At 39.9% G+C, this 19,265-nt stretch overlaps 2 protein-coding genes across 2 annotated transcripts in view; one reads left to right on the top strand and one right to left on the bottom strand.

Annotated features, from left to right (window-relative positions):
- The window catches only part of ptgir (prostaglandin I2 receptor), a 35,612-nt gene extending 27,444 nt beyond the window's left edge, over positions 1-8,168 (top strand). The window contains exon 3 of the mRNA XM_084717727.1: positions 6,835-8,168. Within this exon, the coding sequence (XP_084573853.1) occupies positions 6,835-7,125 (291 nt within the window). The 3' untranslated portion in view covers positions 7,126-8,168. The remainder of the gene's footprint in view (positions 1-6,834) is intronic.
- A 3,533-nt stretch (positions 8,169-11,701) lies between these two features.
- On the bottom strand, positions 11,702-18,456 carry LOC146328728 (amino acid transporter heavy chain SLC3A2). The gene is made up of 9 exons (XM_084716485.1): positions 18,084-18,456; positions 14,889-15,053; positions 14,724-14,806; positions 14,555-14,632; positions 14,415-14,470; positions 14,157-14,337; positions 12,508-12,615; positions 12,363-12,422; positions 11,702-12,257 (listed from the first exon to the last, which is right to left on the bottom strand). The coding sequence occupies exons 1-9, from the start codon at positions 18,445-18,447 to the stop codon at positions 11,856-11,858; spliced, it is 1,497 nt and encodes a 498-aa protein (XP_084572611.1). The 5' UTR covers positions 18,448-18,456; the 3' UTR covers positions 11,702-11,855.
- Positions 18,457-19,265: the final 809 nt, after the last annotated feature.

Genomic DNA, 19,265 nt, shown 5'->3' with positions numbered 1-19,265 from the left:
ATTCCCATCTTTACTACAAAGAGTCCCGTTCTCTCATTCTAGTGTTTTGTGAGAGAACTACTTGTAAAAAAAAAAACAAGTTTAACCAAAACGGCAGGGCAGGTTGTATGTTGCCTGAGAGGCAAAACACAGGGGAAAAAAAAAATCACATCATGACTCATTATTGCTTGTATGGCTTAATGGCTGTGAGCGAAATGTGTAATACTGAAGGCAACTCAGACGACAAATTGACATTTTTATTAGCTTAACAGTAAGAGCAGACTTGATGAAGAATTTCTGGCGAATGAATCATACTGAAATGGTAAAAGTGGGGGTGGACGGGGGCGGAGGAGACCAGTGGAAACTACACCCTTGCATCATTTTGAAGCATGCAGGTTTGATACCATCACGTCTATACAGAGACACTGCACAGTGGATGGAACTGGTGAATGCATAATGTTGTCTCTCAAAAAATAAAGTTCATGGTTCTACTTAAAATGGCCATAATCAACAATTTTAAATTTGCAATACATCAAATTACTACGTGCGATATAATGTGAAAGGTCTGATGGTTTGCAGTGACTAACCTACATTGATTTACCACCTGACACTGCTTTTCCTCTCTCCTCAGCTCATTGTTTTAGTTTTGAGGTCGGCAGCATTACTATTTTGGTTCTCACTGCTCTCAGCTCTCAGGCAGCTATTTTCAGTGAAAACGTTCTGTAAGAAATGTATTTACTTGTTATAAAACATACTTGCCTCTGCATTTGAATGCTGTTGGTTTTAGTAATAAACTAATAATTAATAACAAGGCCTGAAAGCAGAAATATAGGAAAAATAATGGCAACGCATTCAAGTGAACAACTACAGTATTATACACTGTATTTTTAAAAATTGAGAGAGAGGGGCCTATATAGTGGAGTACAGGACAAAAAAAGACACACTGACTTGTCTCCATTAAGGAAAAACATGTATTCTCTTTCCCATCCATTGCCGTCCCTTTGCCTCAACTTTTTTTTTAGCCTCAACCACTCAGCTGGAGTGCTAGTGCTGGAAATGGCCACATGATATTGAGATGCTGTCTAGCACATACTGACATGTAGCAGCTGGATGCCTTTAGTGCACTGGTAATATAATTGGGACATGTAGTTTATGGACACCATACTTCCGTAATTCAGCCTAGAATTGTATTGAACACGTTATATTCTTTGCAAGCTCTAGTGGGCCACATGAAATGAGGTGCCGGGCCAGATTCAGTCCACGGGCCTTGAGTTTGGCACATTTTAAAGTAATAATTCTCTAGATCTCTGCAGAATGCAGATTTGCAGAGAAAAGACAAGACAGATGCATGCTGTGTTTTATTTTAAAGCACAACGCCGTGTGGCGCCAAAGTTTTACAACAAAGGAAGAGCAACAGATTTAAAAGCAGTGAGTGAAATCCTGTAGGATGTGGCTTGTTCTGGGGTTTTCAGTGGTGTAACCAGGAAACTGGGCATGTATGTCATCGTAGAAATATTTCAAAAGACTGTGATGGTTATTGTAACTTTTGCAATATCTGCTGCCAAAGCTGTGTGTTGCTTATCAGAGCAGCCTGCAGTTTCTTGCCTTTAGAGTCCCTGTAAGGGTAAGAGGCTGTTTTCTATCTAGAACATTGAACATTTTAGACCGTAGTTGCTGAAAACTTGAAAACACTGAGAACTATGTAGTACTGAAATCAGGAGTCAAGCTTTTAACATAATATAACCATGAATTTTAGTCGGTAAAGAACTAGATATTTCCCTGAGGTGGTAGAGACTAAAGCAGAGCCAAAAGGAGAATGCAGATTTGACTTGACTAGCTCTGTAAATAAGTGGACAAAAATAAGTTACTGCAAGTTTAACAAACACACAAGTGCTTTCAAGTTCTCTCCGAGGGATAGCAGTTTAGCATATTTCCCACAATGCTGAACTCCTTCAAAGACTTGTGCAGCGCTGCCGCGTTTCTCTCTCCCTGCTTGCTCACTTCTGTAAACTGTCCCCTGTGAGAAGCCTGTAATCTCTACACTGGCTCCTCTCATCCCCACGTAATGATCCTGCAGTGAAACAGGATCAGGAAGAAGGAGTTGGGAAGAGTCCTTCAGGACCAACGAGATGGAAAATAATGGGTGGTAGAGTGTAGACATCCATTATGTGGTCTGTTTCCTGAAAGACACAGCAGTCATCAGACCCAAATAGGATTTTATGTGTCTCTGCCAGGATGTTCCCATTTACACCAGCTGGGTCCAGGTACAAGCAGAGTATGAGCCATCAGGATGTCGAGAAATGATTTAGATGTGAAATAACTGGATCAACAGAAAAATAGATTAGTCCTTCATATCAAAACATTTCCTAGTTCCAGCTTCTCAACTGTGAAGATCTGCTGCTTTTCTTTCTCTTTTGTGATAATAAAACAGAAGCTTCAGGTTTTTGCCTGTTGGTTGGAGTATCTTTCACTATGTTCTGTAATATTTAGAAAGAAAAACACATTGTGTCAAAAATGTCAGTGCATTGTGTTGCAGATATCTAGCTTTCTTATCTTTTTGAGTCAAAGAAATAAGTAAAGTAACCTCACAAAATGTCAAGAAAGGAAATACTCTTGCACCTATTTCCTTATTAAACAAACTAATACTGGCAATACATCATAAATCACATTTCAAACTCAACAGAAACAAAATGAAATTCACCAAAACCAACATTGGTTAAGTTTCAACAACCAACAGCTGTGGTCTTCTCTTGTTTATCTTTAGCTCGACACTGATCTAGCGATATCTTCATCGTCCCCCGAGTCAGAGGACTAGTTGGTCGGACTTCCCTGTCATGACAAGCTGGCCCCCATCAGTCTCAGAGGTTATGTTTGGTCCCAGTTCAGCTGTCTTCACTGGGAGGTTAGCCAGGTTGCCAGTGTGCCCAGCTCAGACTCTGGTGCTCATTCCAGCGTTGCTCCCCGACTGCATTCCTCGCTGGGTCCTGCTCACCCCACGCCTGAAAACTTCCTCCTCCCAGCAGTCCAAAGCTCCTGTGTTAGAGGTGTAGTAGTAGCTGCACAAATGACTGAACTAACTAGCTAATGGCAGCTACAGTTAGCTGCCCCCTATTTGTTTGGACAAAGACAGGAAGCAAAGTCACATGACAAAATTGCCCCTTTAATTACAGAATAATGAGCATAATTGTTGGTTTACCATCCTGAAATAACTTCTGTTTTATTCTTGAAAAAGTAACATATCTTCTTGAATAGTTTTCTTTGAATTAATAGTTTTAGATATGAAGAAACTGTACCTGGAGTGCAGTTTGCAGAGCAGTGGATGGTAACAGATGAATGTGTTTGCTCATGAACAACACCATGTGTTATCAGATTTGTTTTAGCTGATTGTCTCTAAGCATACTCACAGTATGTTCTTTCAGAGCTTTCTGCATTGGCATGATTCTCTGTTCTCCTAAATAATCACTGTGATCCTCGCCTGCTGCACACCGTATCTGGCCTGCTCTTCATCCCGAGACTGATACACTAATATGCTCCTGTTTAAGGAGAGCCTGACATCTCATCAGTTTTGGCCCCACAGCCTGCAGTGCTTGGAGAAGACAGTCTGTGATTAGTGTCCCTCTCTGCGGGGCTCAAGGTCTGCTCAGAGGACCATAAGAGGCACGGTGGCATGCAGGAACAGAAGCAGGGGCGAGGGTGGTAATGTGGAGCGAGACAACAAAGGCGGCAGTGATAATGGCAGAGCGTCTGAGGATACATGTCTGTTTGAAATGTTTCTGGCAGCACTGCATGATGAATAAGGTGTACAATAACTGCATGTTGAAGACAAGAGACATTTGTCGTTGTGTTTGTAAGTGTGTTTTATACCAGTAGGCCAAGGTTTAATTTTTACTTTAAGTATTAATTCAAATAATAAGTTGAAAAAATACCTTTTTCTCTTCTTTCAAAGCCAACACAGATAATAGTGCTGTGATTCTTGTTGTAAAAGAGGATATCTTTAACTAACGTATTTGTTATTTAACGTTATTTGTATTTGATCCTCAAAATAGATCTAGAGTCAGTTCAGTTCAAACCTTGTTATAATACACCAATAACATTTGACCTAATAACTAATATCAGATAATTCTTACTCTTTATAATCTTCATGACTACTACTAATTTTGAAATGTACAAGTAAAACATACCTTTGCAAAAGATTAGTAGATAAGTTTAATATATTGTTCGTTCCCACCAAAACTGTCATTTTTTTAAAGCTACGTTACACTCTGTGATACTGCATCGACTTTATGTTTACAGGTGATTATTTTTTATTGGACAGAGCCACAGATTTCAATAATACATATCTAGTTTCAAACTATCAGTTCACATTAACTTTAAGGCTGTAACCATTCTCAAACTGAGACAGAAACCGCAACGCAAACCTCCACCTCCAAACTTTCCAGTTTTGAAACCCAGCGTCCTTATTGCAGCATCCTGTCCCCATTAAGGCAATTTATACGTGTACATAGACTGTTCTTAAGAAAGTGTTTTTTTTAATCCATTTCCTTATGTAGACTGGTTATGCTGTCCATAGCAAATATAATTATTACTTATTTGTTTACTTAGTTAATGTATGTGAAGTTAATTTGTTTAACTTAATTTAAAAGTGTCACACCCCTAGAAGATTTATGACTAGATGGTACAACCCAGTCCTGCAGATACCCGCGCATGACTTGATCTTTAGACATTTTAAGTTGAATAACGATTGTTATAAAGATTAAATGCAGTAACTGATGCAGATAATTTGACTGACTGACTGACTGACAAAGAACAGGCATCAGGTCATGTTGTGAAACAACTGTTGGTTTCTTGTTTCAGTCAGCAGTTTTAAAAAGGAAACATGTCTTGTGTCATGTCTTTTGAAGGGAAACTGAGGCCACACTGTCTTGACCTGTGTACAAGCCAATTCTGACTGTGTGTGTGTTTAAGTATTATTATAACCCATAATACTGAATGTATTAAGCCCATGAAATCAGTGAGAAGAATCCAGCAGTAATTTTGAGAACATTGGTTGTGCAATCCAAGAATTTCACACAACCTCAAATAACATGATTACTTCCTAAAAAGTCAAGAACATCTGGGCGTTGTTTTGTTCAACTTTGGACTGTAACCACCTCTGACACATTTAAGATGACAACACTGTTCTGTTCTGGGGTTTTGGAGTTATTATGCCATTGAGCTCAACATCTTCTTAGATGCATCACATGATAATTGCTCTTGTTTTGGGTTTGCATGCAGTCAGCCTCTTCCTCTCCCTCCCTCTGTCTCTCATGGGCGTATCAGTGGATCAATATGTGAGCGACCACATCCGTGTGAGTTTGGCTCGTTAATAAGCGCAGAGGACACAGTCAGCAACGTGCCTGGTCCCTCTGGCAGGCTGGTTTGGCCTGGCTCTGGACGTGCTCCCTCTGGCCTCTCTCACTCAGTCTCCAGCTTATTAGCCTTCAGTCCAGCCCCTAGCAACAGGGAAACATTTACACCAAAGCACTCAATCAGTACAAGCCATTAATTAGTCGACTGTTTGTTGGATATTTCATGGAGGAAATAGAGAATTGTTGACAGAGAAGAGGAGCGAGGTGACAGAGCAGCTTCCTGAGCCAGCTGCTGCTTCTCTCTCTGCCCGGGATGAATAAGCAGCCAGCTGCTGCCGTCTGCAGCCTGTCACACCGTAAAGGTCAATGCAGGAAGAAGATGTGGTTTTGTCATGTAGAGCTGTCTGCATCTGTATTCAGGGCACTTTGTAGTTCAGAAAAGTAAAGGCATGTTCGCACAGTCTGTTTTGTTGGTATAAAGAGACGGATGTTGACATTTGGTAAAGACTCGCATGACAAGATGAACCACAGTCTCAACTGACACTGACACTAAACACACCGTCACGTGTTCTCATCTGGATTTAACATCAAAGTGCCGACAACTCCATCACTGTTGCTGAGGCTTGAAGCAGGTTTGATTTGGCTCCATGCAGCAGACAAAATGTTCAGTCCTGTGGAACAACAGGACACCACAACTCTGTCCAGTGAACGAGCTACCTGTTTGGATTAATACATCGATTCTTTGATTTGTCAGTGAATCATTTTGTCTATAAAATGACAAATAGTGAAAAATGTCCTTCATTTACAAGAGCAAAATACAACAATGGTTTGTTCATTTTGTGTTTCACTGAATGTTTCATATTTTGTCAGATTTAAGATTAGAAAGCTGCTTGTGTGACAGCACCAAGATACAGTGTAATAATCATCTCTTCAAGCTGTTGTTTATGTAATATTCAAATACCATTATCCGAGTGCTTTACATGCAAGCTTTCCAAAAAATAAATCCTAGTCCTAGCCTAGTTTGGATATTAATCACCAGAATGAGAATGTGAACAATTGTAATCTACTGGGTGAACATCCACTGGCCATTTGGCCGGTGGAAAGGAAGAAAGAAAGGAAGAGTGAAAGAAAAGCAGTTGGATCTCGAGTAGAGAAATTGAAGACATGATGGCATTATTCTACATGAAGTCCTGAGGACAGATTGTGTGGAGAGAGGGAGGACGTTGAAACAAAGCTGCACAGTGGCTACAGATATGTAACCCTGCATGCTGAGCAGCTTCTAGGGAGTGAGTGTGACGCATCTCCCTGTTGAGACAAAAAGCTTGACCAAACCAAACCTGATCTGGATAAATAAAGGTTAAAACACTGCAGCATGAGAATGAGGCTGCAACATCACCATCCAACAGGCCTGACTTTAGAAGTCACAGATATTGAATTTTCTGGACATTACAGTTGTAATATTTGAATGGTAAAGACTAAGTCTAACCCCAACCCTCTCTTTCTTCAGATTGCAGGGTTTATCAACGCCATTCACCCGTTTTGTGGCGACAATGAGAACCTGGCAGCCTTCCGATTCTACGCCCTCAACCCCATCGTGGACCCCTGGGTCTTCATCATCTGCCGCAAGTCTGTGTTTCACCACCTCTGCTCTCTGCTGAGCTGCCGCTTCAGCAAAGGAGCTGTGAAGACATCGTCAGGACACTGCGCTCTGTCTTTACCCCTTGACAATCACATACAGCGCAACCCTCCAAATGTGACAGTTCCACAGACCAACATGTACTCCAATTTACCTCTGTGACCCTCGGCTGCGTAGGGTCACCGGAGACTCTCATGTCCGATCAAACAATGGAGCAAAAATTGTGAAACTTGAACATTTGCATACAGGATTCCTCTACTTACAATTTTAAGGCACAAAGACCTTGACAAGACGTATCTGTCACAGACGGAAATCTTCTGTATGTGGTCGACACAGTTTCACGATGAACTAACTTTGGAGAAAATGTTTGCACTAAGTCTTAAACTTCCATCGACTGATGGAAACTGTTTCAACGTTGTCAGGAGAGTTGTGCCATAAAACAAACAGCACTGTAACTTAGCACTAAGGAACGCATCAAACCATATCATGCCTATGAATAATATACTGTAAAGTCAGAATATATGCACTCGGGTTAAGATATATGGGTAAAAAATATGCATGAATGTATACTAACTTTTCTCTCAGCCTTTTCTTTAAGACATTGATAGGTCTTGATTCTTGGTCTGTCCACATCTATAGTATCTATGACATGAGATGCAGGTCATATTTAATGAAGAAGAGTTTATTTTCCAATTAAAGGTCCAGTCTGTAATATTTACAGGGATTTATTGGCAGAATATGGCAGAAATGGGATTTAAATATTCATTTGCCTTAATTAGGGTTTAATCACCTGAAAATAGAAATTGTTTTGTTTTTTGTTTTTTTGTGCCAATGAGCCATTTATATCTACAGTGGAGCTCACCATGTTGCACTGCCATGTTTTTATGGTAGCCAAGAGCAGACAAGTTTTGAGTTTTGCGGCCACTGTAGGTTACACACACTTGGAAAGGGAGAGTGAGACAAGGTGTTGGCTGTCTGCAAGCTTTCTGCTGGACGCCACTAAATCGTACACACTGCTCCTTCAATCAGTTTCCTCTGAACAGAATTATAATGTGTTCATCAGTCAGTCCACGATGCATACATTAAAAAACAAAATATATATATATATATATATTCAAGTGAGGAGAGGTTGTCACTTGAATAACGTCTTTGTCCCAGACAAAGCGAACATGAACATGTAATACACACTAACAGATTAGAAACTCATTTTTATTGCCATCACAGTAATTTAAAAAAGGATTAACCTGGTGAAAAACTATCAAAACACTCTTGTTTTCAATTTGTTTTAATTTAGGCGCAAGTTAAATGGTTATTTTTAAGTTAACACTGCCATTTTGGAAATTTAAGTCTTATGTAAAAAAAAAAAAAAAAAAATTAAAATGCCACTTAAATCTCTAACTAACTTAATTTCTGATTGTATTGCATGAGTATTTAATTCCACTCCCTCTCATTCTCACTGATTTCTAAGCTAGCTATGATGATGACTGTCTGTGAATGTCCTTTTAAGCTCGTTGTGTTTTGAAAACTCTGCTGCTGCAAATTGCACTGTGAGGAAAAAGTCTTTTGTTGTCCTCGTTGTTGTCACTTAAATGCTGTAACTGTATTTATGCCTTTTACACTGTGCTGTAATGTTGTTTGTCCTTATAGTTGTGTTAGTTTGGTTCGTGCAGTGAAGTGCAGATAAATACAGAAAACAGACATGGTGATTTGAGTTCGGTTGTTTGCTGTTTGTTTGTGTGTTTGTTTTTCTTGTTGTGTTGCACATTCACTTTTCGCTTTACAGTCTTTAAATTCTCAGTCATGCATGACCCGAGGTAAGTCACATTATCGCTTGCACATTTTGGTATTTGAGGGTATTTGAACTGTACATCCATTACAGTAAAATGAAAGAATACGTTTTTAGAAAAAATAGTATTCATTCTATGGTACACATTTTGTTCATGTGAAATAAAGTATTAATAAAGGAAAAAAAACTCCAAAGTCTCACAGCCTATGTCTGTGTGTGTTCCTTTACAGAAACTGAGATTCTTTTTGCAAAATGTTTATGCTGATTTTATGATGTTAAACAATCGTTTACGTACTGAAAAACACACGGCTCTCTGTTTCAGCTCATGTATACTTTAGTTTACAGTCTATGAAATGGTAGCAGTGACAAGATAAACAGAAGATGATTTTATTTAACTTCGGATAATCATTTGTTTTTGTTTTGTTACATCAACCTTGACTACAAGGGTACATTCAGTTTGAAAGCTACTTTAATGAAACGATGAAGAAACGTGATAAGTAGCTACAGTACAAAAGTTGATGTAATTGATTATTTTCTGCCTATATGTGATAGAGGTTTTTGAGATACATCAGCAACTTTCAGATTCCTGTTGTACTCCGTGTTTAATTTATATGCTCACCATTATGGTGAAATAACTTGTTTTTTTAGGTGAAATATAGCACAGGCATTTTCCGACATCACCCCACACAAACTGTTACATAAACTCTTCCAAGATGTATTTATGTATGTCTTCTTGTCTGATGTCTATACAAAGGGTTCAGTGCTGTCCATAATCAACCAGAAAGTGTTTATAAGAGACATGCAGTTGGATGCAGTACAGTGAATGTGCAAAAGAAGTGCATTCATTTTCATGCAATATCTTTGTAATGCAAACAAGTTTTGCTTGAAAGCTAACATTTTAATTTTATGTTCATCATTGATGATTGTTGATTAGTGCCAATACGGCAGTCACAATTGTTTTAGTATAAAAGTGCTATTTTAAAAGGAATTTAAATTATTTTGTTTTCATATGTGCCAGTTTATGTTGCCTTTTATACAGTGATTACTATAATATAGTGATGCTGATTTTAAATATCATTTTAGGAAAGCAGAGAGCTGGAATCAAGGTTAAGAACCACCTCTTGGATCTCTTAAGAAGGAGACTTATGAGTGATAAACATTTGTCAGATTTTCTGAGCTTCACCCCTTTTGTTTTCACAAAATGCCTGCACTGTACTAAAAAGGCAGTTTTATTTAGGCGACTTTCAAAACCTTTCCTGCATATACTTCCTTAAGACTTTTTTTTTCCTTTTTCAGAGCACATTGAGGATACAAAATCTGCTGAGTTTGTTTATGTTGTAATTAGGCTGAATTTTGGGTAATATGCCTGGACTAATACAGTAATGAATTAATTAACCCTTTGGCAATCAGAGGTCATGATGCAGCCTTTACAAGAAGTCAGAAGTGTAATTCAGAGTTATAAAAATCTAACGTGTTCTGACAGATAAATATTTAGATCTGAAAGTGCTGGTTTATGTTGGAAATAATGAGGCCTCATGCAAATAAAAATGACATGTAACATTAACAACATTGTATTCGAGAGCTGAATGATGACAACTTACTGTGTAAACAGTCTCATTTTTATGTATTAATATTGTTTTTCCCTCTTTAGGAACTCTTTAAAAGTCTCATATGTGATTAATAGTTAGAGGAGCAGCAGAGCAGTGACGGTGCTGCAGCACCACTCTGTGGTTAACCAGTGTACAAAACTGTCATAGTTTCTCCTTAGGCAACCACACTGACAGTGAAGTGGCAAAAGGATTAAAGGCTGTAAATCAGTGCAATTGCAAACGTTCATTTGCTTCCCAGACTTGAGTTACTCAACAGAAGATCACCTGCAGGGCTAAAGAGAATATGATTTCACACACAAGATTAATTATGATACAGCTCACAATGTGGTTTGTTCAGTCAGCAACTCAGACAACTGATTAATTGCAACACCGCTGGGGAGTGTTTTCAACACAAACCACATGTTCAGAACAGCTGCTGAAAATTAATCATGACATTTTAAATCGTTCAAATAGTTGCTTTGATGGATGAGAATACTTCTGCAGTATCTGGACCCCAGACTTTGTTTAGCACCTTTTCTACTGTTCTCACCCAGCGTTGTTTTCAGCAGAAACTCAGCTGCCAGGTGCCCGTATAAACATACAAATCTTTAGTAATGATCACCCAAAGTATTATAGAGCAAACCTGTAATGAGACCATTTTTTGAAACTTAACCTCACTATGTAAAATTACATATAGTGACCTCACCGCCCCATGAAACTTCACAACCACAAACTGGAGACCATAGCTTTCTTATGTATATGGACAATAAGTGGGTCTCTGAACAATCCCCAGAACAGATGTTCCTGCCCTCCAACAGCTGAAAAACACAGTTCTTCCAGAAACCTCCAAATCTCAAAAGTTTTTAATATCAAATCACAACATGAACTTTTCTAAGGCGCTCCTCAAGACCTTGGTGTCTTAATGTGGTAATCTGGAGGAATTTTAATTATCAATTTGTGAGTGTTTAAAAATGGTTAAACTATATAAATGGTATCAACAAAAACCGCTGCAATGACTTATGAGGCATAATGGAACATGTGAATGGCCATGATATACTTCCATCATAATGTTTTAAGCCATTATCCTATATACTATAAGACAATACTATATTGTTTTACTATTTATGTACAAATATAGTGCAGAAAAAAATGCAAAGAAATAAAACTAAGTATTTACTTGTTGAGTGACTTGTCTTTTTCCTTGCCTGCACATCACTAAAAACATGAATAAATGTTTCTTTCAAAACTGGAGAACCTTGCCTTTCTCAGCTTGTCTATAACATGCTATATAACTTCAGTTAAAATACTATGAACCAAGCCTGCTAAATGTATTCACTGATGAATCTTGAACACTGACAGGAACTGATGGTACAGACTCATCATTTTATTTTCTGTAATCTCTGAGCACATAGCTGATTAGAACTTTAAAAAACAACTTGTGTCATACATTTATCATCCTGTGAAAGGAAAACTCAAATCTTTGCTCAAATCTCCACACATCTGCCCACAGAGCAGCTCTATGAGTAGCTTCCTGCCTCAAACAGTTTAATGACAATGGCTTCGTGGGGCTGCAGCTCCAGCGTGTCCAGAGTCATCGACCCCAGGCGGTCCATTCCTGTGCTGCTCACAAACACCCCGGCTTTGGGTAGACTCGGGGCCCAGGCGGGGTCAAGGGGGTGAGGCTGAGGGCCGACGTTGAGCAGGATGAGAAAATGGACACAACCCCAGGAGCGCAGGAAGGCCAGGACAGGGGGAGATGAAGGAGAGAGAGGAGTGGTGTCGGAGGAGGAGGAGGCGTTGGTGGAGGAATTGAAAGGGAGGAAAGTGAAGCTGCCGTACAGGAGAGCTTCCTCTCTGGTTCTAGAGCGACTGAGGGAGGTGAAGAGAGCTACAGCTGCATGCTTTGCCTTCTCCTTGTCCTGAAGGACAAATGTAGAGACAGTAGTCAGACTTAAATATAATGCTTTGGTTCTGTAACTGCCGCTTTACAGAACTTAAATTGATCAACTGGCTCCATTACTCACTGCCTGAGCATCTGATTGGTTTGTCGCTCCAAGTGACGAGCCAGCTTTCAGAGATACACTCTGTTTAAAAGAAAGGTTTTATTTGGCAAGATAAACCCAAAAAATGGCTAATTAACGGATTCTGTGTCCTTGAGCAGGGCGTCACCTGTGTTTGGTCGATGTCTTCATCATACTGGACTGCAGGAGATCCTGGCAGCGTCATCATCAACACCAGGAGTAATTTTTTCAGGTCACGAGATGGTTTTCCTCCAATCTACACAAACACATTGCAGTCTTATAACAACACAGTAACACCTCCCCTAAATGAAAAGGCTATAGAATTGCAACTATTTTGTTAACTGATTAAAGGTGGAGTACGCGATTCTGGAGAAAGATTGTTGATTGACTCAACAAGCAGCTATCGTACCGACCTGTGATTGGCCAAAGCCTCCAGCTAGATTTTCTAAAACCTGGAAGCAGAGTCAAGAGGAGGAGCCAAAGTCTAGTTTTCTCTCAGACCACTTAAAATAAATTAAGCTTAAAAGTTATTATGGACCCAGTGACGGCAAAAATAAACTGCCTACCCCCAGCTTTTAAATGCTTCATTACCTTTTCTCAGTTTTAGTGCAAACTAATATAATTGCGAGTGTTATTTTTTTGTTTAATATTGTATATTAGTAATTTGATTATCTCTGGATTTTATACTTTTAAACAAAAAGAGGATATTTGTATAGTTGCCTTGGGCTCTGCAAAACAAAAGCATTTGTCACTTTTTGGGACATTTGAGGAAAAGGATATTTAACTAATGCAGACTTTTCATGAAGAAAATACAGTGCAAAATCTCAGTAGTTGAGCTAAGTAGTTAGGAAAAGACTTACTGCCATTCAAAGAGTGTGATGAAAATATTACCATCCAGTATCTACAGTGTATGCCTTCTGCTTTCAAAATGAAAAATGGGCACCAAATAAAAGGCTACCAAAATATTCAAAAGAACTTACACTGATCAGCGTGAACATTAAAACCACCTGCCCAACATTGTAATATTGTATAGGCCCCCTCCTGCCACCAAAACAGTTCTGATCCATCAAGGCATGGACTCTAAAAGACCTCTGAAGGTGTCCTGTGATATCTGGCATCAAGAGGTTAGCAGCAGATGATTTAAGTTCTGTAAGTTGCGGGCTGAAGCCTCCATGGGTCGGTTTTGTTGTTCCAGCACATCACACAGATGCCTGATTGGATCGAGATTCAGGGAATTTGGAGGTCAACACCTCAACAACATCAGGCCCCCTTTTTCCATTGCTGCATGGTCTGTTGCTTTGGATGGTGGGCAGAGGTTAGCTGTCGTGCACTGTGTTCTCTGACACCTTTCTATAATTGCTACCATTAACTCTTTCAGCATGTTGTGCTACAGTAGCTCTTCTGTGAGATCGGACTGGACGGGCAAGCCACAAGAATCAATAAGCCTCGGGCACCCATGATCCTGAGTCACCGGTTGTCCTTCCTTGGACTGTTTTGTTAGTTACCAACCACTGCATAACAGGAACACCCCTCAAGACCTGCCATTTTGGAGATGCTTTGACCCAGTCATCTAGCCATCACAGCGTGGCCCTCGCTCAGATCCTCACACTTGCCCATTTTTTCCTGCTTTCAACACACTAACTTGCCACCTAATACATCCGACCCATTGACACGTGCCACTGTAACAAGATGATCAATGTTATTCACTTTACACATTAGTGGTTTTTATGTTGTGCCTGATCGGTGAATATTGAACTATGTTCACTATATGTGGTATTCTGTATGCGTATGTCTTACTGTCCAGCTGGGCCATATATCTTCTTCTCTTGTTTGCAGGTGTGTCTCTATAGCATCAGCAACTTCACTGGCAGACAGGAAGTGATGTGAAGAAGGCAGAATTGACCTCATGACCACGTCCACCAGCGTAACGTTGTTTAAAGGAGACAGAACGTCTCGCGTCTGTTTCACCACCAGGATCCTGAAGAGACACAGACAGACTTTACAGCCATCTTGGACATTTTTGTAATCTGTCCACATCTGCATGTGTAACAATACCTTTCCTCCTCCTGACTACTGAACTCCTTGAGGACATGTCTCCACTGCAGCAGAGTCTGAAATGTAAATATTTTATTGGATCCAAGTTTGGTGAAACTCTGCTTGTAGGAATAAAAAAACATAACTGAGCATCATTTTACCTTTTCTGAATACACTGCATCTGTGTCACAGATTGCAAATCCTGCCACACCCTGCTCCAACCAGAACCGGAGCGCATGCTGTGGAAAAAGTATTGTTATCTTTCAAGAAATCCAGCATCACTGAAACTTAATAATCTGTTATGACCACAGAGCGTGTTTTTATATGTACTGAAGCTGTGAAGTTTGATGGCTTGTCTGTGTCCCGAGGTCCCGACAGATCCAGTTCACAGAAGTCTAACACCACTTTGAGACCTGCAGGAGCAATAAAACGCTCGTTAATCATCACATCATGCAGGAGAGAGTCTTAATTCTGCCTATGCCGCACCTTATTTACCTGCTTTGTTGCTCTCTGAGAGCAGATGCTGGATCTGAGCCACAGTCCCAACCCCCTCACCCGCAGCAGTCAGGTTTAAAGGAGATGCCTCTTTATCAAACAGACCCTCTAGGATCAGGGCATCTATACCCAGAGACCTGAGGTAGTGAAGCTGCTCACACAGAGCTGGAGAAACACACTCAGTTAGCAACATTTAGGGACACTTGGGCACTAGGATTAGTGCAAATAACAAGTTTTTTTTTTATTTTACATTATGGGAATAAAATTGAAATGCTGAGAAAAAAGTCAAAATGTTGAGAATAAAGTTGAAATACCATGTTGAGACTAAGGTTGAATTGGTTTTTCAGCTTTATTCATCAAATTTCAACTTTACTTGTCATTTCTTTCTCTTATGTCTGGTACTAATACTCTTCCATATATAACAGACCTTCATAGTAAAGGATTCTACTTTTTACACAGCTGTTCTTATTCCTTTTTGTGTGGTTCTCTACCCAAAAAAAAAAAAAAAAAAATCAAATTCTTATGAAGGCAATAAAGTGGAAGTGCTGCTGTGTCTCTCTGTTGGTCACAATACAGGTGCTCTTTGGATATTTCAGGTGCTTTGCGCTTGTTTTCAGGTGAAGAGCTCATTGCATGGGACAGTCTCAGTAAAAAAATCAAAAATGCAAGGCTCCTTCAAAAACACCAAGGCACATTGTAAAGTTTGTATAAAGTTAAAATGCCTTTATTTTACAAGGCAAAAAGAGTTAAACAATGACCAACACAGGTCTACATCAGGGTCAAATTCTTATATTTCAAGCCAAAACCAGCATCAACTTTCTGTTGCAATCATGTGGTAGGCACATTAATCATCTGTTGCAAACACACAGTCAGCGAGATGAAAGATATAACACAGCTTTGTGCAGTGACGTAAAAGCCATGTGCAGGTCTTTGATGTTAAGCATGACAAATGTTTCCTGATAGGGACTCGTAGGCATAAAAGAGCCTGATTGGAGTTTATCAAAGGTTGTGGTTGAATTAGATATTCTCAAACATTCTGAACATAACTCGATTAATATCAACCACCTGAACTGCAATGAGCAACCGCTGAGCCAGGCTTTATTACTAACCAGAAGACTGTCTGGCTGTGCATGCATCCATAAAAAAATGTTCTGGTGCAAGACAAAAAAATATATATATCACTAGGGGTACAAAGGAGAAAAAGTCTGCACGCTATAAGGCTCCAAATAAATAATTTAATTCTCTTCCTCCAACACCTGAGGATGATCTTGTAGATTGAAATCTTGTCTTTTAATAGAATGTCTGGAAAGGGAAATAAAATATTTATTTGAAGCCATAACAGAGCGCAGACGATTTTCCTTTGTGCACTTCTAACCAGACATTAAAGAGGTCAGCTTCCCCGGGGTCTCAGACCTCAAGAGGCCTGGACAGGTCCAAGCTCACTGTATGTCTTCTGGTGTGTGCTAATTAAATCGACATTTTTGGGAGAAAATATAAACCACTACAGCCACAGTATCATTTGACAGGATGAAAGGCCTTAAAGTGGGTTCTACCATTAAAACCTTCATTATTTCGGTTTTTATATCTCGTATGTTCATGTGATAAAACAAATTAGCACACAGCAAAACTGGGACTCGCTCACAGAGCTGCAACTAACAGTTACTTTCCCTGTCAGTTAATCTACCACTTATGATGATTGATCATTTAGTCTACACAATGTCTAAAAATTGTGAAAAACACTCATCGCAATATCCCAGAGACCAGAGTATCATCTTCAAATGATTTCTTCTGTCTTTTATTAACTATCATAAATGACTAAGAAAAGCTGTAAATCACATTTAAGAGGCTGGGACCAGCAAACGTTTGGCATTTGGGCCTGAAAAAAGGACTTTAACAATTAATCGATTGTGAAATAGTTGGCAACTAATTGTTGCAGCTGCTAGTATTTCAGCACAGCAAAACCGTGTGTTTCACACAGAGTGGGAGGAACTAGAGATCCGTACGGTCCCTGCAGCTTATACTTTCGGCCCCAGGCAGGTTCACCTGACCCCAAGGTTCATACATGTCACTAATGAATGTGACTGAATGAATGATGAACAGTATGTAAACCAATGGGCGATGCCAATATTGCACTTGGGGAAAATATGAATGTATACCATAGCATGGATGCAATAGTTTTACTTAGATGTGATATTATTTCATACTAAAGAGCGCAACTATACTTGCCAACCCTCACAGTTTTCCCAGGAGACATTTTTCATTGCCCTCTACTTATTTCCTTGTGGGATCACAATTCTCGTGTATTTCTTCCGATTTATGACACATTTTCACACCCGTTCTTCCCCTTTCCATTATCACAACCCTTTTCTGGCACTGTATGCTGTGTATGACCCCACAACTAAAAAAAATCCCCTGTTTCTACCTGGACAGCACGGTTACACCAAACCATACTAAGAAGAATTCCTATTTCTTGAGGAATCTTTTAAAGTAAAGGGAACAAAGCACATTGTCAAACCTGCCATGTTAATTTACTTTTAAGGGCAGGGCAAAAAAAAAAAATAAATGTGTGAAAAAAACCTGACGATTAGTTTATGCCAGAGATTTATGCAAATTCACGCCAGAGGAGTGACTTATTTACCATAAAAATGCTGGTGCAGTCTACTTTTTATTTTGTTATTTTCATTCTTTTAAAGTTACCAAAATCAAGGCCACAAAGTCTCTGAAACTGAAAATTTTTGGTTTCGAAATCCTCCCCCTTTCTGAGGTTTAAAGGTTGGCAAGTATGTGTGCAGTACTATTAATAGTACTACACACATACTTGAACTGAGTATGTTCCTTGTTTTTATTGTTAGCATTTTATTCCATCTCATTTAGCTATTTACCATTTTATATATTTTGCTTTACTTTTCATTTAATATCTTGCTTTGTTGTTTCTTCTTTTTTTTAATCTCATGCTTTTTCCGCTGTGACAGTGAAAATTTCCCCATTGAGGAATTAATATATGATTCCATTTATTTTATTTTATGGAGACACTGTCATGCCTCCAAACGACCACCAGGGGGCAGACAGTCAAAACTGGCATGAATTTGGTTTTCATCATGAAATCTAGATGCACATGGACTGTAATTAAACCAATGCGTGTTACATTTGGGGAGCTACAGTTAAAATACGTATAATGTATTTATAATTGCTCACCATTAACGCCTGACCCCTGGCTCTCCTCCACGGTCAGGTCGGGCTGCAGCTGGTAAAACACCGTCTTCTGCCACCACCTGAGCGGTGTGACCACCGGCCGGGGGCTCAGCCAGACGATGGTGACGGCGGTGGCGAGCATGGCGACCCAGGCCAGCCAGAACAGCAGCACCAGGTAACACCGCACCCTCCTCCACCCAGAACCCCCCGCGGCGGCCTCCAGCTCCTCCTTGCTCAGCGGCTGCCACCGGTCCACCGCCGGCTCCGGCACGAGCAGCGGGACGGACTCCGAGGCCCCGGCGCTGCCCGACAGCCCGGTGCCCGGCGGGACGCTGCCGTACCCGGCGTGCCCTGCGTTCAGAGGCATCGTGCCCGGCTGCAGGTGAGTGACAGATGGTTAGACTGAGGAGGGGGTTCATTTCTGATGGGAGAAACAAACAAACTCAAGAGTTGGCCATGCGTGATCTCATACCGTGTTATCTGTCTCCTCTGCTTTATCAGTTTGTTCCATATGAACTTCAAGGAGAACACAAGTTTCTACACAAAAGTGCTAAAACACTCAGCATGCAGCTCCGCCATGACCCAGCTTCCCCTGCTTCTTCCTGGTTTACACAGGTGTTTCTATTCATTCAATTAACTGCATCTGTCAGCAGCAGATCAGGTGACACTCAGGTCCTCACTTGCCATCTGAAATGTTCAATCAAGTCCATTAAAGTCAAGTCTTTGTTAATACATGCATGTTCATATATTTGCATGTACATCGAAACAGTCGCTGTAATGGTTCGTCCTGTTCATACTGGCTGCAGCTACGTGGATCATCAAAACCATTTAAGTGTAAGTAATGGAGGTCAGGCTTGTACAGTTAGTCAGAATATAATCGAGATCACAGTATGGCCAAGTGCAATGTTCAGATTGCAGGAGTAGCAATTTTTTGATGAAGGAAAGATATGTGATAAAAACAACATTAGTGAAGCACTGCAGTGCTGCAGAGATGCCCTGGACTGCAAATCTTCATCTCCACGTTCTTTTTGGTACAGACCCCCCAAAAAAACTTTTTTCAGAAAGAAATGAAAATTGTGACACAAAAACAATCATTTCCACTAATCGTGAATCATATTGCAAAGTAATATCTGTCATAATAATTGCAGTATGATTATTATTTTTTTTTTTTATCATACTGTGCAG

Source organism: Lutjanus erythropterus, chromosome 4, assembly GCF_056507025.1.
Source record: "Lutjanus erythropterus isolate fLutEry1 chromosome 4, fLutEry1.hap2, whole genome shotgun sequence".
Lineage (NCBI taxonomy): Eukaryota > Metazoa > Chordata > Actinopteri > Lutjaniformes > Lutjanidae > Lutjanus > Lutjanus erythropterus.
The sequence above is the reverse complement of the archived record's forward strand: the minus strand, read 5'-3'. Positions and strand labels throughout refer to the sequence as shown.